At 57.4% G+C, this 22,325-nt stretch overlaps 1 protein-coding gene across 8 annotated transcripts in view; it reads left to right on the top strand.

Moving 5' to 3' along the window:
* TBC1D22A (TBC1 domain family member 22A) overlaps nucleotides 1-22,325 on the top strand; it is a 584,905-nt gene that overhangs the window by 6,225 nt on the left and 556,355 nt on the right. For all 8 annotated transcript variants that reach the window (XR_004300946.1, XR_004300945.1, XR_004300943.1 and 5 more), the window contains exons 2-4: nucleotides 11,254-11,310; nucleotides 12,314-12,654; nucleotides 17,813-17,989. Coding sequence is in view for 2 of the 8 variants with exons in the window: in XM_032416658.1 (XP_032272549.1) it covers nucleotides 11,254-11,310; nucleotides 12,314-12,654; nucleotides 17,813-17,989 (575 nt within the window). In the remaining 6 variants the exon portion in view is untranslated. The remainder of the gene's footprint in view (nucleotides 1-11,253; nucleotides 11,311-12,313; nucleotides 12,655-17,812; nucleotides 17,990-22,325) is intronic.

Here is a 22,325-nt window from a genome sequence, read left to right on the forward strand (position 1 = left end):
TCTCGGGTGGGTCTTTGTGTCCCGTGCGAGCGGGTCTCTGGGCTCCGTCTGTAAGTGGAGTTGGTCTTACTGTGCCAGCGCCTTGGAAGCACCGGGGGTGGGGGTGGGGGTAGGGGTGGTTTGCTCTGCACACAGTTCCCCTTGCTTGTTTGTTTCCTGGTGGTCCTGTTTGATGTTACTAAATGCCTTTTTAGCTGGTCTGGAAACATTTTGAAAAATGAACTTAATGTGAATCATGTTTTTTCTCTTTTACATATTTGTCTAACGTAGCAAGTCTAGACTCTTATGGGTTAATCGTAAGTGAGGACAGAAATGATTAAAATAAATAAATCCCTGATGATTTTGATTAAACATTTTTTTTTTTTTTAAACTGAGAGCAGGGGGAAGTGTTCCATTCCCCGAGTGCTGTGAAGGCACGGTCGGAGGTCATGGGTGGGAACGAGTCAGAGTGCCCTGGGAGCCTCCGTCTGTGTCTGTTCCCCAGACTGCCCTGGGCTAGCCCTGCCTGCGTGCAGCACGGAGGAGGACGGTGGCCAGTGACCGGGGCCAGTATGGGACACCCGCCCCTCCCCGGCCTCTCCCGCAGCTCCGTCTCTAACCGCCCCAGCTTCCTGGTGCTCAGACGTGTGCAGTTTGGAGTCTGGCCCTGCAGGCCGTTCGGGGTGCAGCACGGGTCTGCCAGGGGGTCCTGCAGACAGCCGGGCGTCGGGATGGCCCTGTGCCGGGCCCTGGGAGCGCGGACCATGCTGAGCGAGGCTGCGGACAGACGTCCTGGGGCAGGGTTTTGTGCCACACTCCGGACGAGGCACCGTGGGCCTTGTTGTGACACTGCACGCTCGAGACTGCTTCTCTCCTGCCAGGGTCCTGACACGCGTCGTGCCGTCGGCCCTCCCTGCGGCCGGTGGTTTGCAGACCCGGAAGCCTGGGCTGTGGGCGGGTGGCAGAGCTGGCCCCCCGGGAGCTGGCTCCCACTGCTGGCCCCTGGGCTCGGCCCCCGCCCGGCTCCTCTGGCCTGGGGGTCGGGAACCCGGTTCCTGTGCGCTCGGATTTGCACAGCGTGGGGGTTCTTCAGGAGGAGAGGAACAGCTTCTTCTCATTTCACCCTGGTATTACCTCCGCAGACCAGAGGCAGAGGGGTTGGGAGGCCCAGAGGGAACGGGGCAGCCTGGGTTCTTCCCATCTGTGGGGCCCTGGGCTTGGGGGACTTTCATTTTGAGTATCCCTAGTCTTTTTGTTCCCCCATTCTGAAATGCTGTTTCCTCTTTTCTGGGGGTTAACATGGAAATCCCAGCCTGAGTGCTGAGGGTCACAGAGGTAGGTGCGCGTGGTCGTCAGTGGTTAGAGCAGTGCGGACTGCCTGTAGTCACGTGAGCTAAGGGCTGCAGACGCTGTCGCCGTGGCTCGCACAGCCGGCCGGGGAGCACGCGCACCAGGCCCTGTGGCAGCCCTGCCTGAGTGTGCTCCCGTCTGCCCAGATGGCGCTGCCGAGCTTGCGTCTGTCCCGGGCCCGCGGCTCCTAAGCGAGTGAGCCGCCTCTGAGCCCAGGCATGCTAGTTCAGGGCAGAGCTGTACACTTCTGGGTCCCCGACGGCATTAGCTCTGTTCCCTGGGGCCCCTTCTGGGTGTTCTTGCCCGTCCTGGCGTCCATCCTCTGGGGGTCTGGAGTTCGCCGGCGCTGGTGTGTGCCCACTGCCCCGGCTGGCATGTCTGTCGTCTGCTGTCTTCCTTCTCACACAGCCTCTGCACTTGAGCTTGGCCATGCTTCTCGCGGCCAGCCCCCCTCGATACGCTTCTTAAATGTGCCATGGAGCAGCTCTCCACCTGTCCCCGCATATACCTTGCTCCAGTTTTGAAATGACCCTTCTTTCAGTGAACCTTTGTACTGAACTAAAAGAATAAGGCTTGCTGGCTCTAAGGCTTATGCCCAGGGGAGACAAACAGCGCTTAATTCCTGTCTTCTGGATGAGCTCCTGATCCTTCACGGAAAGCCCTCCGCAGGGTGACTGGGATTGTCTCAGGGCACTGGTCATGATGTGTGTGGAGAGCAGGGCAAAGGGCAGGGTCTTGGAAAGGGGACGGGTCCCTCGGCGCCACTGCGACCATTGGAGGCAGGGGGCAGTGCGTTTGAGGGTGTTGATACACGGGCTTCTCTGGTTTTTCCAGTGAACTTGTTTGCAGGTGGTGAGGCCAGCCAGTTGGTGGGACGGTGTGTTGTGCTGTCGGCGTGGGGATCTGAAGGGGGCGTCTGGCCACGCTGCTTTCAGAATTCAGGCCGGCTCTGGGAGGAGAAAAGCTTTAAGTATTTGTGATGGTATTTTCCTCCTCCTGTCGGGGGCGCTGGGCAGTTTGATGGGGTGGGGAAGGAGCACATAAGCCTGCCTCCACCGATGGTAGCCGTCTGCCGGGCGAGCTGGTAGTGCCTCGGGTCGGGCCGCCGTGGCGTGGGACGGCCCGTGAGGACGTGGTGGCTCTGGGCCCCGTTTTGTTTTCTCTTTAAGATTGTGCTCTTTCTTGGATTAGTTTTCTGTTTCAAAACCACTCACTAGAGCTGTGTGGCATTTATTTCCAGACCAAATGTGGATTCAGGGACCGGCCTGATTTTCAGTGGCTCAGTTGGGATGGGTCAGGCAAGGGAAATGCAGGAGCTGATCAGAGGGCGCTCTCCTGTTGGGTTCTGAGAGAGTGTGCTCTGTCCTGTGGAACTTAACTCCTTCACGTGTAAAAGGCTCAATCATTCAAATATTTGTATAACAAAGAAGCATTAAATGTCTCAAGCATTTATTGGATGCCTTCTGTGTGCACAACAGGCCCTAAAGTTTGCTGGCCTGGGCCCCTGCAGGGCAGTCTGGGGGGCGCTCCCAGTTCCTGGGGCAGTGTGGGCGAGGGAAGGGAGATGCTGGTGGAGGAGGGTGAGGGTGACCTCAAACTGGACCTTGAAGGACCGTCCGTTCCTATAGGTCCATACTTGGTCGTGGGGGTGTTCTGTAGACAGGGCCCGGGGCTGGCCTGTGTGGCAGCCGGGTGGCTGCATGAAGGCCCAGCCGAGGAAAAGGTGAACAGGAGAGAAGAGCGTTGCTAGCAGGGACCTGACCGAGGGGGCTGGGCTTTCAGATGGGGTGGGCTGGAGGCCAGCGCTGGCCCCAAGCGGGGGTGGTGGTGTGGGGAGGGGCGGGAGAGGAACAGGGAAGATTCCAGTTGTTCCCCAAGGGCGACAGGAAGACCTTGCAGACTTTGAGCTGGGGAGTAAAGCTGTCCCCTGACTGGCAGAGCCGAGACCAGAACCAGAGGCAGCCACGTGGGACAGTGACAGAGGGGAGGGTGGAGCCGTGGGAAATGGTTCAGGGTTTAGGAGGACGTGGAGATTGGCTGAACGTGGGTGGCGTGCTTCAGGGAGGAGGGGAGGGGGTCCCTTGGGCTCCTGGATTGCCATTCATGGAGATTAGGTCATGGAAGGAGTTGGTGACCTGGTCAGGAGGAGAGACCGAGCCCGATCCAGGGTGGTGGGGATAGCAGGTGGGTATTTGATGCCACAGACGTGGGCGGCCCAGGAGGGCCAGGAGCTGCTGGTGGCAGAGGGGCGTGAGGGGGTGCAGGAGGCAGGATGCACTCGTTAGTCTTCTGCCTGATCCGTGGGGGTTGTCCCGGGGCTGGACACGGTGAGAAGTGGGCATGAGGTGTGGCAACTGGGGCAGAGCTGACTTCCGTAGTGGGCCCGTTACTGTGAGGCGGGGAGCGTGTGGCTGAATTGCCAGTGGTGCCCCAGAGGCAGCGGTTTGAGAACCCTTTACCTAGAGATGGTCAGGAGCGTCAGGAGAGAGCGTGGTTTCCCGTAAAGTGGGAAGAAGGCAGGGCTGGGGCCTCGGCTGTGGGGTGTGGAGGTCAGGAATGTGTAGAAGAGTCTGAGGAGCCCCTGGACAGGCCGGCAGGAAAGGGGGTGCGGTGGCATGGGGGGGATGGAGAGCAAGGTCGGAAGGGCTGGACGAGGTGCGTCTGGAGGCCAGACGAGGGCAGGAGGATTGAGGGAAGGTGGGACTCGGGGGTGGCTGGCCGCCACGCTATACACTTTGCCTGCTGATTCCAAAGCCTTCTTTCCTCCTCCTCATCGTATCTTCTGTTTTCCATAATACACACCCATCAGTTTTGTTTGGGTTGAGGTCTCGTGGACGTAGAACATTGTATGAGTTTTGGGCGACAGTGTAATGATTTGATATGCGTATATCTTGTGAGATGATCACAGCCCGTCCTTAACCTCCGCCACCACACAAGCTTCAGGTTGTTTTCCTTCTGGTAAGAACTTGTGAGGTCTTCTCTCTCAGCTGCTGTCAAGTCTGCGACACCGTGTTACTAACCGTAGTCACTCTGCTGCACACATCACTTCCCCGGGACTTATTTAAGTTTGTGTCTCCTGCCCGCCTTCACCCTCTTGCCTGCCTCCCCCCACATCGGACAGCCACCAGCCTGTCCCATGTATCTGTGAGTTCACACGTTCCCCTTCGCATGTGGAGGAGCACTTTATTGTAAACATGCTCATTTCCAAGATCTGTTTCAAGAGACTGTCCATGGAGCAACCTGCTGATCGACTCAACAACGGCCCGAGTCTCTGCTGGGTTCTGGGGGCCCCAAGGAGCACGACAGGAGACAAATCCTGTCCCTTTCACGGGGCACTCTGGCCCCTTGGGGGCACTAGACGGCCGAGAGTGTGTGGGACAGGTTGAGCAGCAATGCCGGGTGGGGTGGCGCGGCTGTCACTGCTGGGACAGCTCGAGAGGGGCTCCGGCCTGGGTCCGAGGGGCCACGTGTGCCTGCAGCCGGCTCCGTGGGGGCCGAGAGTTCCAGGCTCTGCTGTGGGTGCGGGGACGATGGACTTGTTTGCTGTGCTGATAATGGTGTTTCATGCACTTTCCTCTGAAGCCCTCTGAAGTTAATTTCCTTGGAAAACTTACTTCTTCTGAATATTTTATAAACCTGGGGAACATCGCTGTGTGTTAGAGCGAGCCTAACGGTAAATCAGTCGCTAATTGAGTTCATATTTCAGAAAAGCACTGTTGAGCGCAGAGGGGGCGCAGCATGGTTTGTGAGCCCGGCCGGGGAGGTGGTGGCCGGGGAGGTGGTGGCCGCGGCGGGCCTCCCGACCTGCCCACTGATGCCCCGCGCCCGAGCTGCGGGCGAGCACTCATCCTAAATGCCGGCATAGGTTCTTGGTTTCCTTTTAGGTGCTTAGGACATTTCTTTTCCGTACTTTCCCTTCGTCTCACGCTTCACTGTCTCAGGGCTGAAAGCAGCCCTGCGACTCCAGCCTTTCAGTGAGGAACAGAGAGCCATCCTGGTCCCTGGCTCATCAGTTTTGTTGCCAAGCCAGGGCCTTGGTGGTGGGGGGTCCTAGTTAGACCAGAGACATGTTTGCCAGGACACGCGGGAGAGAATCGCCCTCTTGCTTCTCCCGCTGCTCTGCTCACCTGTGTTCAGATGATCGCCTGCCATCGTGGGAGCCGGGGGGGGGGGGGGTTGTCCCTGTGTCCCTGGCTCCCTGGCGTCTCTCCAGCTCCAGTGCTGCTGCTTGCGGCAGGTGCTCAGCCAGCGTCTGCCGAATGAAGGGTGCCCTCCAAGGGGGACTAGGCTTGAGCACTTGGCCGTCCACAAGTGGGCACTCAGATGGCCTTAGATTCTGGTTTTTATTATACTTTCCCTGCCCCGAGTTGTAAAGGTGGTGGAGCAGAGTCCTGAAGAGCCAGCGGTGATTGTTCAGGGGCCCCCGTCTCTCTTCTGTGGGCCTCCCCCAGCTGACCCGTGTCTCCAGCCTGTCCTCACCTGTGACCCCCTCTGCCTGGGGCGCCCCTCGCTCCCACCTCCTGCTTGTGGTGAATCTCAGCTTTACTGTCTCTGTCGCCTGCCTTCCCCTTCCTGGTGGGGGCGTTGCAGGGGTGACTCCCTGTGCCTCATGCAGGAGGGGTGTGCTCTGTTGAGAACTCAGGGGCTATCGTCGGGGGGTCCTCTTCCGGGTGCCATCCTGGGGGGCATCTCTCCACCTGCCCGTCCCTGGGCTGCCCTGTGCGGTGCGGTCCTTGGTCTGGGCGCCTCCCTCTCAGCTGGATGGGAACCTCTGTGGGGCCGCAGGGTTGGGTCCGTGACTCATCGTGAGTTCTCGCGCATTTGTTCTTCCATCTGAGAGTCCTTCCCGGCCACCCAGTTGTGTGGTCGCTAACGCTGTACACTGCATATACTATATACGGGATGGAGACCCGCCCGCCCAGAAAATGTAGCTGTGGTCCCCACTGTTGGCCTGCTGGTAACCAGTGAATCCTTCTGAAGTTTCATGGTCTTAGTTCAGGGGGTGATATCATGTCTGTCATTTTCACTTGAAGCTACTAAAATGTTTTGTTCTGTGCTGGTGGCATTAGGGACTTCTGTCATTCGGGGCTGCAGAGGTAGACTCGGACCTGTTTAAAGGTCAGCCGGGTGGCTGGTGCAGAAGGGCTGCCTTGCTCCAGCCTTCACCCCCCGCGGCACAGCCACCTTCCTGGACACCCGTTCAGGGAGGAGACCCTCCTGCTTCTTCCCCCTCTCCCCCTCCCTCCCTCCCTCCCTCCCCCTTTCCTCCCTTCCTTTCAGCATCTTTGGGGAGACGTCATTTACCTATCCTCTATTTCACCCACTTAAACTGTACAGTTCAGTGTTTTTAGTCTGTGGAGTTGGACGATCATCACCATAGTCAATTTTAGAGCATTTGCCTCACCAGCCGTGACTCCCCAATCCCTCCTCCCCAGCCCCTGGCTGCCACTCATCTGCTTTCTGTTTCTGTAGACTTGCTTATTCTGGACATTTGCTTATTCATGTGTGTGGGATCATATGAATGTGGTCTTCGTGACTGGTTCCTTTCACTGAGCGTGATGTTTCCAGGCTTCATCCACGTGGGAGCGGCTGTCAGCCCTTCATTCCTTGTTGGAAGCTGACAGTATATTCCAGCGTGTGCCTAGGTCACCCACGGATGGACCTCGGGACTGTTTCCACACTTTGGCTATTCAGAGTTGAAGCCGCTGCATCCTTTTCCTGGACCCAGAGTCCCCTCCTCCCCCACCCCTCCACTCCCATCCTATTCTCAATTTGTTTTCATCACCATCATGCGCTAGGAGTTTTGACCACCATGTATGTATCCGACATGATAGATAGTTTCATTTTCTCGTTTTAAAAACTTTTTATAAATGACATCATCCTGTGCATATTCAAGTTACTCTTCAGTGGTAGGCTTGTAAGTTTACCGATCTTGGTTCTTGTAGTTCCTTCATTTTTATTGTGGTTAGTATTCCATTATACGTGTATGTTCCAGTTTGTTTATTTGTTATTCAGTTGATAATGGACAAAGGGATAATGTGAATTCATTCTTCAGTTGATGATGGATAAAAGTTTTTCTTAAAATTTTTTTTCTTTTTAGCGTTAGCGACATCGCTGAACCTGCCTCCTGTGTCCTTACACAAGGGGTTTTCATGGCGTGTGCCTAGAAGTGGCATTATGTCTCGTGTATCTGCTTTTCGTGAGGAATCACTGGGGTCCTCTTTAAAGCAATGAATTACTGTGGTGTTTTTAAGCAGTACAATTCATTAAAAAGTTGATTGGTGAACATATTTTTTAAAGAATGATTTCATGATGTGCTACTTATTCTTTTAAAATGGCTTTAGCTGAAGCCTGTTTTTCTTTTTAGCTATGCAAGACCAGATAAAAATGCAATTTTAATAAGATAAAATGAGATGCCTTTTAGTCTGAGCTTGAACTTTGCTGGAACATTTTCCGCTCAATAAACACAAGTGGTGTGCCCATGAAGAATTAATGCGTTGGTGCTGTCCTGGGAGGCAAGGGGCCTGCATTGTGGTAACACTGCAAGACCCATGGAAATGCCTTGCACATAGAGGGCAGAGACCCACTGCCTGCTGATTTTGAGCCATATTCGTGTACTGAGACGTAAGGGAAGGGTGCAAGCCAGCAAGGTAGGTGCATAATTCAGGTGAATGATGTCTGTAGGTCACTTGGCGGTAGTCAAGCTGCTGCCATTTATGGCTGTCTCATTTCTTACACGTTCTTATTCCCATTTCCGAGATGAGGAAGCTAAAGCCTAGAGCAATTACCCAGGCCCTTTGGCTCTTAAAACAGGAAACCTTCTACCAAGGTTGGGGAAGCCTCCAAGAGATTTCTGGAAAGGGACCACGACAGAGGGGTTGTGCATGACCTCCATGGGCTGATACTCTTTCTTTCCAACAACAACAACAAACCCCCAAACCCTCCTGGATTCTGTGGGTCAGACTGGTCTCTTTTCCATGGTGTCACTGGGAAGGTTCAGAGGCTGGGAGGGAAATCAGAAGAAGGCTGGTGACTCACGCCTGTCGAGGTTGAGGCCGGCCATCATCAGCTGGGACACCCCCCTGAAGCTGTTGGTTCTAGTGCTTACATGTGGGCTTCTTCAAAGCCTGGTGGCTGGGTTCCAAGAGAGAACCCAAGAGTACCAGGTGGAAACTGTGCTGCCTTTAAAAACTTGCATCTTCATTGAGACTCACATATAATAATAGTTCACCCATTAAAATTCACGTACAACACCATTCCCTCATTTAAGGGGTGAAAGTCAGTGGTACTGCGGTGTATCCATCGCCAGTCAACGTTAGAATATGTTTGTCCCCTCAGGGAGAAGCCCTGTAGTCTTTTGCTGTCACCCCAGTCTCCCATCCTCCACCCCAAGCAACCACTAGTCTCCCTTCTGTCTCCCTTCTAGACATTTCATGTCAGTGAGATCATAGAATAGGTGTTTTTTAATGACTGGCTTCCCACGCGTAGCGTGATGGTTTCAAGGTTCTTCCGTGTTACAGCGTGAGCTAGCACTTTATTTTTTAGCTGATGACTATTTCATTGAATAGTATTCCAGTTTACCATGTTTTTGTTCTCCAAGAACATTATAAATGCCAATTCATTTTTTTTATTTTTGTAGGTAAACTTAAAGGTTCTTGCGAGTTTGGAGTCCAGTGTGCTTGTCTTTGCCGGCCTCATACTCCTCACCACCCCCGTCACAACGTGGGGGCTATCAAATGTCCGTTAAATTTTGCTGAAACGTTTTAGGATATAAAAGGGAACGTTTTCTGTAATTAAAATGTTGTGCCACGGGCACAGGCGTGGAGGAATGAATGGAAAACTGAAAAAATGCCCCAGTATAGAATAATCTCCTGCGTATGGAAGACAGTGTCCGCAAACCAGTAGGGAATAGGATAGGTTTTTAACCAATGTCATTGGAGCAGTGGATTATTTTTTAAAAAAGTTTTCTACAGGCGCCTGGGTGGCTCAGTCGTTAAGCGTCTGCCTTCGGCTCAGGTCATGATCCCAGTGTCCTGGGATCGAGCCCCACATCGGGCTCCCTGCTCAGCGGGAAGCCTGCTTCTCCCTCTCCCACTCCCACTCCCCCTGCTTGTGTTCCTGCTGTCGCTCTCTCTCTCTCTCTGTCAAAAAAAAAAAAAGTTTTCTACAGTCTGTAGCAAAATAAAATAAATCCTAGGTGACTCAATACTTAAGGGTAAAAAATAAAACCACACAAGTGTGGAACTAGGACACAGTTGGAGATTTATGCCATCTCAGTAAGTCGGCTGGGCTGAATGTTCGTGTGCTCCCAAAACTTACAGGAAACCCTAACCACCAGACTGAGGGTGTTAGGAGGTGGGGGTTTTGGGGGGGGGTGAGGAGGTCCTGAGGCTGGAGTCCCCCATGGTGGGATTAGAGCCTTTATAAAAGAGACCCCAGAGAGCTTCCCTGCCTCTTCCACTGGGTGAGGACGCAGCAGAAGGCACCAGCTGAGGCCCTCACCAGATACCAAATCTGCCAGCACCTTGATCTTGGACTTCAGCCTTCAGAACTGTGGGGAATAAGTGTCTTTGTTTATAAGCTGCCACGTGCGTGGTATTTTTGTTATAGCAGCCGGGATGGACTAAGACAGTTGGGGGTGGGCCTTTTTAAGTAGAGTCCTCGAAGGAGAGCCCCGTGTAACGCATAAAAGTGAGGATGACTTAACCACAGAGACCTTTAAGCTTCCATAAGCCAAGAGGATGGCTTTGTCACCTCTCTGTCACCATTCTGTTCTCTTTTGGTTTTCTGTTGCTGCTGTAACAAATCAGCATAACCCTATTGGCTTATAATACACACTTGCTGTTTTATAGTTCTGGTGCTGGGCTAAGATGAAGGTGTTGGCAGGGCTGCAGTGCCCCCGAGACCCGTGCTCTTTCTCATCTTCCTGCCGTGCCCACGTTCTCGGGTGGTTGATACCTGCTGCTCATTTCTCATGGTGGCATGAGGCTGGGGAACCTCTAGGCCTCACACGTGTGTTCCAGGCAGATGAGGAAGGGCCCACACTGCTGGTGACTGAGCTGCGCTGGGTCACAGGGCCTCCCCTGGCTGGACGCCCCCGCCGAGGAAGGGGTGCGGGTGCGGCCACTCAGTGGACTGCCCTGGTGTCTGCCACGGGGGCTGTTTTGTTTCCATCTGTTTTCCAAGTTTACTCTGATGAACAGAAGACTTTATTTTTAAATATAATTTTTATTTTTTTTTAAAAGATTTTACTTATTAGAGAGAGGGAGAGAGAGAGAGAGCGCGCGAGTGGGGGAGCAGCAGTGGGAGAGGGAGAAGCAGGCTTCCCGCAGAGCAGGGAGCTCAATGTGGGGCTTGATCCCAGGACCCTGGGATCATGACCTGACCTGAAGGCAGACGCTTAACTGACTGAGCCCCCCGGGCGCCCCCAGAAAACTTTTATAATAAAATCATTAAGTCTTTAAAAAACACATTTATCTTCTTTTTGTGATTCTGCATTCTGTCTTTGACAAAATGGCAGCAGATGGGAATTTCCAGACAGGCATTTCAGCATTAGTTCATAGTCCTGCCGCTGGCACATGGTCCGGGAGCAGAGGCTGCTGGAACTTGGCGATGCTGAGTGGCTCCCAGCTCCCAGCAGCCTCGTCGGCAGCGGCGCCTGAGGCCCTGCCGATGCGGTCAGGGCTGCGGCTCCCTGGGCTGAGGCCCATTTGCCCGGCAGGCTGAATGCCCCGTTGTGTGTGTGGCGTGGGCCTGTGTGGTGCCATTCATCCCTTCCAGACGGGCCCTCGGGACCCATGGCAGCTGAGGGAGAGTTGCTGCTCAGGCGTGTAGGTTACTGGGAACTGGTCCTTTTCCCGAGTTAGTGTGGGCTCTTGAGGAAGCTGGAGAGAAGCTAATCGGTTTTCCTTTCTTTTTAAACAGCATCCAGCATGTGTACGGCGCCCAGCACCCCCCCTTCGACCCACTGTTACACGGCACGTAAGTGAGGCCTGTGCTCATGCCGCATCATGCACGCGCCTGGGCGTCCTGGTGACCCGCCGGCCTCCTCGGGGTCCTGAGGGGAGCAGCGTGGTCTTCCCTCGAGCAGACCCGCGTCAGGGCCTCGCACGACTGGTCCTCCGGACAAGGGCAGAGGAGGAAGCCCAGCCCAAAGTGGAGGGGTCTGTGCAGGAGAGCACGAAGCTGGCACCCCCTTAGCTGACGGGGAGGGCCTGGCCCCGGGCCTGTTCTCGGTGGTCAGCTCACTTCCCTTGCCCTCCACTGCACGCTCTGCCCCCCTGTCTGGCTCCTCCACCAGAGCCACGCAGGGGGGTGGTGTGGCCCCCCGCCCGTGCTGGCGGGTGTCACTGGGCCCACCGCGGGGGCTCTTGCTCTAGTGGTGCTGTGTCCGCGTCCGCACCCCGAAGGACAGCCGCTCCTGCCCCCGCCGCCCCCACTGCTGCCTTAGGAGGTTTGCGGGCACCGGCCCGTGTGAGGTTTGGGGACTCCCTGTGAATGCCGTGACTGCGGTGCTGGGGTTCCTCCTGAGTGGCTTCTGTCACCGAGCAGAGACTGCTCAGCGGTACTGCCCCTCGAGAGCCTCTCCTTTCTGCCCCTGAATCCTAGGAGTCCTCTTCTTTTTTTTTTTTAGGATTATTTATTTGAGAAAGAGAGAGAGAGCACAAGACTGGGGGGGTAGGGAGGGGGGTGAGGGAGAAGCAGACTCCCCACCGAGCAGGGAGTCCAATGTGGGGCTCGATCCCAGGACCCCGGGATCACGACCTGAGCCGAAGGCAGACATTTAACCGACTGAGCCCCCTGGGTGCCCCAGGAGTCCTCTCTTGGATGCGTCTTTGGGTTGTGCTTGCTCTTCACCCTCAGCTCAGTTGACGCTGAAAGCTTGAATGTGCACCTTTCATCCATGGGCTCCTTTCTGACCGGTCGTGGGGTGAGTCCTCTCCAGCCTCCGAGGGGACAGCTGAAGTCTGCCTTTGCTTTGCAGCTTGCTCAAGGCCGCGCCCAAGGCGCCCGCCACACCCGTGAAGGCCAAGAGAATCAGCACCTTCCAGGAGTTTGAGAGCAACACCAGCGACGCCTGGGACGCCAGCGAGGACGATGACGGGCTCCTGGCCATGGCAGCCGAGAGCCTGAACACTGACGTGGTCATGGAGACAGCCCACCGCGTCCTGCGCAACCACAGCCAGCGGCAGGAGCGCCACAAGCCGCAGGAGGCGCCGGGCCCCGAGCAGGAGCCAAAGCCTTCGGCAGAGCCTCCTTCGGTCCCGAGCGGTGACCTCCGGCTGGTGAAGTCTGTCAGCGAGAGCCACACATCCTGTCCTGCAGGTGGGCGGGGGCACGAGGAGACGACGTGCAGGGCTGTGAGGGAGAGGGGCTGGAGTCCTTTCTGTGCGGGAGGTTAGCGGGTGTTCCGTCCTGTTTGCCGCAGGAGCTCGTGCCCTTGAAAGACCTTGAGGTTGTGATCCACGTGCCCACAGGCCTTCCCAGGCAGGAGAAGCCGTAGACTTTTCTTTGTGTCCCCAGCTGAGTGCTTCTCTCCTCCGGGTGGAGGGTGTGGTGTGTGGCTTTTGTGGCCTGGCTGTGAGAGGCCCACAGTGAGCACCAGGCCCCGGGGGACTGTGTCTCCCTTCTAAGTGTGCCCCGGTTGTCCCAGGGGGACATTTCCAGCCCAGGGGCCAGGCCAGCTGCACATTCAGAGGCTGCACCTCCTTCGGCAGCTTCCAGTGACACCCCCCCCCCACCCAGGACACCTGCACGTGGCTCAGAGTCTGTAGGGGCAGAGTCTGGGGTGTGGAATGACTGCCTCCAGGTCATAAACTCAAGGATGCGATCAGCGCATGCCTTGTACCCCGTGGCTGGTGCTCAGCAGCCTTTCTGGAGACGGCTCTCAGTAGTTTTGCTCTTTTTGTTTTTGGGGGTGTCTGTGATGTAAAACAACACAGTATTTGATGAGCCTCTGTGATGGGTCAGGCTCTTAGGGCTTGGGGTGCCCCCAGGAAGTCCCTGGCCTGGAGTGTCTGTTCTGGTGAGGGGGACAAGCACTGACCTACACGTTGGGTCAGTAAGGAGGCCTGGAGCGTGCGGGGAGGAGACAAGTGCCCTGGGTCGAGACAGAGGTGGGATGTGGCGACAGCAGCCTGGACCTGGGGCGTAATCTTCAGTCAGACCGTCCAGATGCCCTACTGAGAAGGTGACACGTGAGCATCAGTGAGGTGAGGCGGTGAGGCGTGGGGAACCGGTGGCAGAGGGGCCGGCCTGCACCGCGGCGGACTCACGGCCTCCCTCTCCCAGGGTCTCTGGGGGTCAGGGGGACTGCCCCTTGTTTACAGAGGAGAGGAGAGGGCATCGGGCAGCCTCAGCTTGCCCTGCTGGGACCACGGACCTGGCGTTCATCCCTCTGTCTAGTTTTCAGAAACCCTTCCCGGGAGCTGACTAACATTTGGAACATCACACGTCTTCGTAGGTGAGAACGCTGTGAATTAGTTCCTTTGACCAGTTTTCATATTGGAATCTGAACTATTTTTCTCTAAAATAGGCTGAACTTCAAAGTATTTGAGTTTAAAAATGAAAATCTGGTTAGGGCTTCCGCGAGTGGGTCGGGGATCCCCGAGACTGACGCAGCCTATGCCGATTACGGCCTGCGCGCCCCAGCCGGGCAGTGCCCTCAGCCTGGGGGCCTCTTCAAGTTGGCAGGCGCCCCGAATTCCTCTGCCCTTTGCTGTGCCCCACGCCTCCGGGGCCTGGGTAGAGCCTCTGTAACACCTGCCATCTGAGCAGTTGCTGGGGGGGGGGCCTCAGCACCCGTAGAGTGGGGGCCCATCTCGGCTGAGCGGGCAGGCTCCTGTTCTCTCAGGCCGTGGGGCTGCTGTGGCAAGAGCACCACAGGCCGATGGTGCATGAGCAGCAGACAGTTAGGTCTCCTAGTTCTGGAGGCTGGAAGTCAGGTCAGGCGGCCAACACGGTTGGGTCTTGGCTCTCTTTGGGGTGCAGACGGCTGCCTTCTCACAGTATCCCAACATGGGGGAGACTAGACAGGGGAAACAGGCTGTCTCGTGACTCCTCAGGAGCACCGATCCCATCGGGGGACCCCACCCTCATGACCTCCTCTGAACCTGAGGCCCTTCTTCCTAACACCATCCCGTGTGGGGAAGGACTTGAGCATACGGACTTTGGGGCCTCACAGCATTCAGCCCATGGCCAAGTATGCAGTTGGGCTGCATCCAGCCAGAGTGGGGAGCCTTGGGGTGGCCTCCTCCTATAAAAGCCAGGTGAAGGATGCTCCAAGCGGCTCATGCCGGGGAAGGGACCGATTACTGTGTTTGCCTTCTGCCTGCACCCGCTTGCGCGTCAGCCATCTTTCCTTTGCTTTCTGAGTAGGCCTTTTGTGAGCAGTTCGTTTCATAATAGCAGCTAGTGTTTATCCATTGCTTACTGTGGGGCAGAGACTGTTGCGGGCCCTCGTCATGAACAGATCCCTCTGACTTTGCAGCCAGTCTAGGAGAGAGCTTACGGGGGAGGTATGGGGAGGTCACGTGGCTCGCCCAGCATGCTGAGCGGTGGGGTAGGGTTCAAGTCCAGGCGTCTGAGGCCAGGACTGCTGCTAGCTGCTGACCTCCCCACAGAGAGCAGGGCCTCTGCGCTGGTGATTCCGCCCCCAGGGGACTCGAGGTCCTGTTTTAGGGCCTTTCCTGTTAACATCTGGGGCAGGGAGTGTGTGCTCCTGGCATGAAGTAGGCGGAGACCAGGGTGCCTGGCCCCCAGGGAACTCTCTGGCCTGACCGTGCACAGTGCCCAGGGAGAGAGGGCCGCTCTGGAGCCCAAGGTGGCCTCTCAGGGAGCCGACCCCACGGGTGGCTGGCAGTGGTGTGCAGAACTCGTGGGCCTGTGTTCAGTTCCCTTGGTGGGCTGTTAGTCGTGGGGATGGCTTACTCGGTGTTGGCGCTAAGACGACCACGTCAGCCCTCATTCTTACTGGACTGGGCCCGGCGCAGATGTGTTGACTGGCAGGCAGTCTAGTGGGGAAACACAAGGATCCGAGTCTTTCACCTCCGTGGGTGGAATGGAGCCTTGGAGTGATGGACAGGACCCAGAAGCACCCAGGGGTAGAAGTCCCAGTCAGTCTTGTTGAGGAGGGCCAGGACGTGTCAGGGAAGGCTTCAGGGAGGAGGTGGTGTCTCTAAGGTTACCAGTAGGGTGAGGTTCCAGGCTCAGGAGGTGAGGCCATCCCAGCCGAGGGGAGGTGCCGGGTGGGCTGGGCTGGCTGACTGCACACCTCATCTACGTGGTTTGCAAGTTCCCCCAAGGCAGGGACCATGTCCCATTACCTTTGTTTCCCTTTGGGGTCCTGTGTCATTACATGAATGTTGCTGAGCTAAACTGAGGTGTCTTCAGGGCCTGATGACCGCGGGCTCTCCCCTCCTCCATGTTCTGCCCCACTCTTGTCCCTGCACTGGCCCCACGGCCCAGGGCCAGGCCAGGCCTCTGTTGAGGTGAGGGACCTGTGAGTGCCATTTCATGTGACTGTGCTCCTCGGAGCGGTGTTGTGTTTCTGGGGCCTGGACGCTGTGTTTCACGGGGCCCAGTCTGGTCAGAGTGCTGCCTGCCCTTCCCACTGCCGGCATTGTGTCGGGTGCCTGTCCCTTTATGGTGCGCCACCGTGGGAGCTCATGTCACCCCACGCGGCGTCCACAGGGCCTGCTGGCTGCCCTCGCCTTTGGCCTTCAGCCCTGGGTAGATGGCGGCCTGAAAGTTCCGGGATGCTGCAGCAGGGGCTCTCAGGTTGGCCTTCCCCGCGCCTCCTGCTTACCTTTTGACTGTCCTGACTTTCTTAATCAGCGTCTGAGGTGTCTGTACCTTTGTATCTGAAGTCAGATGCCCTTTGCTTGGTCTAGGGTGCCGCTGGCGTAATGGGGAGGCCGCGCCTTTGGCTGCGAAGGGCTCAGTGGGCGTGGCTGGGGAGGACTGTCCCTCGCTGATGGGGACTGAGCTGCAAGTGGGTCCTGGGTGGACACTGATGTGTTTTCCATTTACAGTAGCAGGGAGACCTGGCTGTTGACCTTCCTGCTTCCTCGGGGGGCGGGGGGCATCACGGTGCCTTGCAAACCCTGCCCGTCCCATCTTAGAGGGGGACCGGATGTGTGCTCTGCTCAGGACGACGTGGTCTTTACACGTCGGAGTAAATCACAGGGATGCTCTCTAAGATGGCAGAGAAGTAAAACTCAGCACGTTTGGTTCTGCGGTAGAACGAGGAATCGCTCCTCCCGCCCATCGTCTTTCCTGAGGAATCATGACGCACAGCGAAGTGGCAGATTCCGAGGGCGGGGAGGAGGGGGTCTGAGCATTGCTGCCCCGGGCCTCCCGGAGGGCAGGCCGGTGGGGATCACCTCCTGCAAGCGAGGGGTCAGCCCTGCGGAGGGGCTGGGACTTGCTCTCACCTCGACGCCCACCTCTCCAGGCTTTTCTGGAAGCTTAACTGGGCCAGACACTGCTCCTCTGTAGCCTGAGGGTTTCTGTGTGAAGCCTTTCCGGGCCGCGATTTTAGGGTAATGAGTCAGCTCTGCAGGAAGGAGGGGGCCGGTGGGAGTCTGACAGCAGCGGCCAGGAGCCGGCATGTTTTTTTCACCTTGTTTGGTTCCCGCCCCATCTCCTGGAGTTGATTTTTCCCTCTACTTTAAATTTCAGTTCTGGGAGATGTGACCATTCAAGGGTATTTAGACCTGGGGGTCCAGCCTGGTGCTGCCTCTTCCTGTGGGCCCCTCGTTGGTCCCTGGTGGCTCTTTCTGAGTGGGTGTTGGGCCTTGGGCTCTTTCCTGTGGCTCTTCCTGGTCCCGGGTTCCTGGATTTAATGCACGGTTTCACCTCGGCCCTGTGTATCCCCGTCGGTGGGCCTTTGTGCGTGGTGGTAGGTGGTGCCCTGGGGCGGGGGGTGCTGGGCAGGCCTGCAGCCCGCTGCCCCTCCCCTGCTTGCATGCGCTCTAGCTTCCTGTGCTTTCTCTTGGTGATGGTCCCTGCCCACCTCCCTCATGGGGCTTGGGGAGATCCAAGGGGTGCAGTGCCTTTGTGGGCTTCATGCTCCTCCACGTGACTTGGTGGCTTCCTTCTGTGCTCAGGCCCAGGTGAGCGCCACAGGCACCAGCAGATCCTTGGGTTGTGTCACCTGGGCAGGCCTGCTAGCAGTGGGGGAGCCGGGGGGGGTCTGGAGTTTTCTGGTTGTCGTTTTGCTTTTGTGTGAGGCACGTCTGTTTTCCCAGGGAGTAACGCTCTACCAATAAGGCCGGTGGGCTTCTTGGGTGTTCACTAGTTTCACTTTATTGCCCCGGTCACACGGGTCTGCACTGGCCGGTTACGGGAGGAGGGGATGGCTGTGGCACGGTGGCGTTCCCGAAGGGCAGGTGGCGCAGGTGGGAGCCTTCTTACTGGGGAACAGGGCCGTGGGGAAGGGGTCCAGGAGGTCGTCCTCACCCCCTGCGCGCTCTCTCCGCAGACAGCGCCGGCGACACTGCTCCTCTGCAGCGGTCCCAGTCTCTCCCGCACTCGGTGGCGGCCGCCGTGGGTGGCACGTCTGACCCCAGCGCCCTCAGCAGCTCAGCGTTAAGTGAACGAGAGGCCTCCCGGCTCGACAAGTTCAAGCAGCTCCTTGCCGGCCCGAACACAGACCTCGGTGAGTCCCCCACTGGCGGAGGGCACGTGCACCCGCGCCCCCCCGTGTGGTTTACTTTGTCAGAGGGTGATGTGTTTGTGCCGTCCTGCCGCGAGTCACGGAGATGAGTCGTTTGTCCTTGAGGTTTACGTCAGCTGTGTGTTGGTAATGGGCTTCCGGTGCCATTGATCCGGTATTTTCTGTTCTATTTTTTAATGCTCCGATTGAACTCCTTTGGCTTCTTGGGGCTGAACTGGTTTGCTCCACAGGACTGGCCAGCTTGATGTCCCTGCTCTTCAGAGTGTTCGCGGGGACACAGAGCTGGTGACCGGGGTCCTGAGTGCTGCTGGCTTTACACCTTCCTTGGTGTAAAGTGTGGGATAGGCCGTGAACACCCCGGGAGCCCAGGCGGGGCTGGGGTGGGCGGGCCAGCAGGGGGCCGTACAGTCAGCAGTGTGGTTCTCGGGGGTCACCATGGCCGCGGGGCCGCTCTGCCACCAGGCTCTGAGGCGGGTGCTTGCCTCCAAGTCCATTTGCTGGGGTTCCCCTCGAACCTGCGTTCTTTCCTCGGTACATCTCATCTTTGCGGAGTGCCACACTGCATCGGGCATCTTGCTGGCTGCGGGAGCTCTCCGGAAGGTGGGATGTGGCCGCGGTCATGAGATCATGCATGGTGGAGGGCGGGTGTCAGGGTGGCACGGAGGGCTGGCGCGCCTCGGCGGCAGTGCCCCGCTCCGCCAGCAGGTGGCGCGTGAGGCACGCGGCTGGGCCGCCCAGCAGGGAGGCGGGCGGAGGCGGAGCGAGCATGGAGCTGAAGGACAGGCCGCGTCCGCGAGGATGCTGCTCCCCTTGTGGGTGCAGAAGTGTTCCTTCCCGCAAGTTTCTGTGTTTTCATTTTCCTGATTGATTTGCTCACGCACACGTAACACAGTCACGCGGCACCAGAGGATGTGCGGTAAAAATGTGTCGCTCTCCTCTTCCCCAGCCCTGCTTTCCCTCCTTCGCGTGATTCCAGGTGTCTTCTTCCAGGGACAGGAAGGGAGGCCTCTTGTTCTCTTAACGCTGAGCTGCTGAGGGCGCTGGGGTCAGATGACGCACATGACGATGCACATGACGTCTTAAACTTTTTATTTTGATGTAATTTCAAATGTAGAAGAAAGTTGCAAGAACAGTACAGGCAAGTCCTGTCTTCACCAGTCGTTTGTACTTTGCCCCATCTTCATCCTGTGTGTGTGCTTGTGTGTCTGCGTGTTTTCCCCGAACGGCTTGAGTCCGTTGGAGACCCTGGACCCCAGACCCCTGAGAGCATCGCTGTGTGTTTCCTAAGCACAGAGACACCGTCAGAACGTTGCACAGCGAGACGGTGCGCTCAGCTCACCCGCGGTGCGCATGTTCTTCCCGCCAGTCGCCCCGGTGACGTGCGCAGAGTGTGTCGCCCCGTGCGTCCTCCCCGTCAGCCACGGGGGTCCCCGCGTGCACTGTGTTCCCGGGCATCAGGGCGTTTGAGGAGGGCAGGCGAGCCGTCGTGCGGCGCCCCTCAGCGGGGGTGTCTCGTATCCTCCTGATGAGATTCAGGCCGGTCGTTTGGCAGGGATGTCGCCTACGAGGTTTGTGTTGTCTGTCACCGTGGCGGGAGGCCACGGGGCGGGTTGGCCCTCAGGTTCAGGAGGGAACATGATGACTGGCGAGATGGTGGCTGTCAGGTCCTGCACGGGGACGGGGGGCAGACACGACTCTTCTGTGGTAGCTCAGAAGTCGCGTGTGGAGAGGCGCTTCGGGGTCCGTGCATCTATGCACGTGTCCCCACACGCGCGGTGGTGCTGCTCTGCCCCCCACGTTAAACCTCACAGCGTCTTTCCCGTGGTAGCGCTAGAGACGCGCGCGGCCCGCACGGGCTGTGTGCCCGGACTCCTTTACCGCCCCTCCGACGGGCACTTCGGTTCTTCCCAACTTTGTGTCACGGCAGCGGGCTTGGACCTGTGATCCTCACCCCGTGCTGGTGACTAGCGATGGGCATCGAGCGTCCCGAAACGTGGGTCAGGGAGAGGAGGAGCTGGGGTGGAAATCTCACTACGACGCTGGGAAGTCAGGTGGGTTGGGCGCCAAGGCGTCTAGTCGTCTAGTCGTGGGGTTTGAGCCCATCCCTTGGCCACTTGCTTTTCCAGCCCGCCAACACACCTGTGCCCTGAGGCAGTGTGGGGAGGTGCCAGAGTGCGGGGAGGGCGGAGGTCCTGGGACAACTGCTGGCCGGGAGTGCGGGGCCAGTGTTCTCGAGCCGCGTGACTGGAGCAGGCCTGGGAGCGCTTCTGGGGCCCTCGGTTGCCTGCCCAGTGGTGCTGGCTCTGCTGCGGGGCACACCCAGGGACCCGGGGAGGGGATGCATACACAGTGTCTAGGAGCGGGCCCGGCACACCGTGAACGCCGAACAGTGCTGCTCATCTGCCTGATGCACTTGCGTTGGCCTCTTTACCCTTTACCTTGATTTTCAGAGCACCGATGCACGTGGTCGCTGTGGTCACTGCAGAGTCAAGGCGGCTTGCACGTGTCCTGTTGGTTGAGTTAAGCGGTTTCTGACAGTAGGGGGCACGGAGGTAGTTGGTGAAGACAAGATACACTGATAGGAATTGCAGTTCTGGGTCAGGAGCTGAGCCCCCGTTAGTCTTCTGGTGGCCTTTGTCAGTGGACTAACTTGTGGACATTAAAATCCTACTTCAGAGCGAAGTTTTCAGGACTCATGGGGAAAGCGGCTATGCACGGGCAGGAGGAAAGGTTAACATGTAAAAATAAGATTCTTTTGTTGGGTTGGTGCCGTTACGAGTGTTTTCTGTCTTTAGCATTCTGTTTAAGTATCAAATCTCACACCAAAAAGCTTTCAAAGTTAAACAATTACTGGATTTCTATTTAGTGGCAGGAGAAAACATAGCCAGTAAATTGCCTGTTTTTATAAGGCATTTAAGATAGCCTTGGAAGACAGTGGAATATATTATCTCCACGTTACATAAAAGACATAAGTGGCAAATATTTGCCAATGTTGGAGAAGCAAATCACTGATGTGAGAAGTGCCCACAGAAATGATTCTACCTGCTGAATGTCATCTCGTCGGCGGAGAGCTGTTTTTCTTTGTTTAGCTTGTGCTCTGTTATGAGCCTGGGGATGAAAGTAGCAAATAGAACTTAACAGCTCATTCTGCTCTTAGCATTGACTCAATATTTACTCGTGCAAAAGGCTGCTGCTTTGAAGCCCAAGAAAATGACACTTGGAGGCGTTCATTTTTATCGCGCGCGTCTGTGCGTGGGAGCGGGATTGGGCCGAGGGCAGAACATGCGGTCCGGAGGCCCACAGAGCCGCCCGGTCTCAGTGGTGGGGCTCGAGGGCGTGGGGTCTCCGGGCCTTCAGCCGTGACTACCGGGGGAGCGAGGCTGGGTGCATGGTCTCGTTCCAGCTCCCCCGCCTGAGCATCCAGTCTGGCCCGAGGGTGGAGAGTGTCCCTGTAGATGGAGGTGGGGAGGAGAGGTGTTTTCTGGGGGAAAGGGGTCAGTGGAGCCGCTCACCCCGGAAGTGAGGTTTAGGTAGCTGCCCCTCAGGGCCCGCGGCTGGAGGACAGCCCTGTGGGGCCGGGGTGGCGGGAGGAGGCAGTCCAGCCTTGGCGCCGGGCCCTGGCTCTGCGCGATCCTCTCTCGGCAGGTGACTGGGGAAATGAGGCCCACCCTGCAGGGTCCTGTGACCCAGAGGTCATTTATGGAAAGCGCCCGCAGGGTTTACTCATTCAACCGGGATTCGCTGGGCACTTGCTATTGGTGTAGGCACTGGAGAGAAACGGAACCAGAACCCCGGGCCCTGCTCTTCAGGAGCTGACGTTCTGGTGTGAGCAGACAGGTGCGGACACATACACACACACTCAGTGCTCCAGAAGGTGCTGAGGCGCACACGGGGAACAAAACCGGGTGGGTGGGCGCTGCCGTAGCTGAGCCATCAGCCAAGGCCCTTGGAGTAGGCACTTTAATTCAAGATGAAGTTGAAGGTGGGCCGGAGCCTCCCAGGGGCCGGTCGGTGTTGGGACAGGGCTAGTGCTTGAGGACTGGAAGCAGCTGCTGAGGCCCAGGCCTGGTGGGGGAGGGCCCGGGAGGGGGCAGAGGCCAGCAAGCAGGAAAGGACAGGTCCTGAGGGCTCTGAAGGCCAGAAGAAGGAGCTCACCATGAAGCCTCTGGGAGGTTTGGAACCAGGGAAGCAAAGCTTGGCACAGGGCATCTGGAAGTGGTTTCTCCTCTGTGGAAGGAAGGGCCGTGGAAGATTTCTGGCCAGGGTGTCTCCAGCAGCTTTGGGCTGGGGCTGGGTCCGCGGGCAGCCCCTGGGAGTG

The sequence above is a fragment of the Phoca vitulina genome, unplaced genomic scaffold (assembly GCF_004348235.1).
Source record: "Phoca vitulina isolate PV1807 unplaced genomic scaffold, GSC_HSeal_1.0 scaffold19, whole genome shotgun sequence".
Taxonomy (NCBI): Eukaryota; Metazoa; Chordata; class Mammalia; order Carnivora; family Phocidae; genus Phoca; species Phoca vitulina.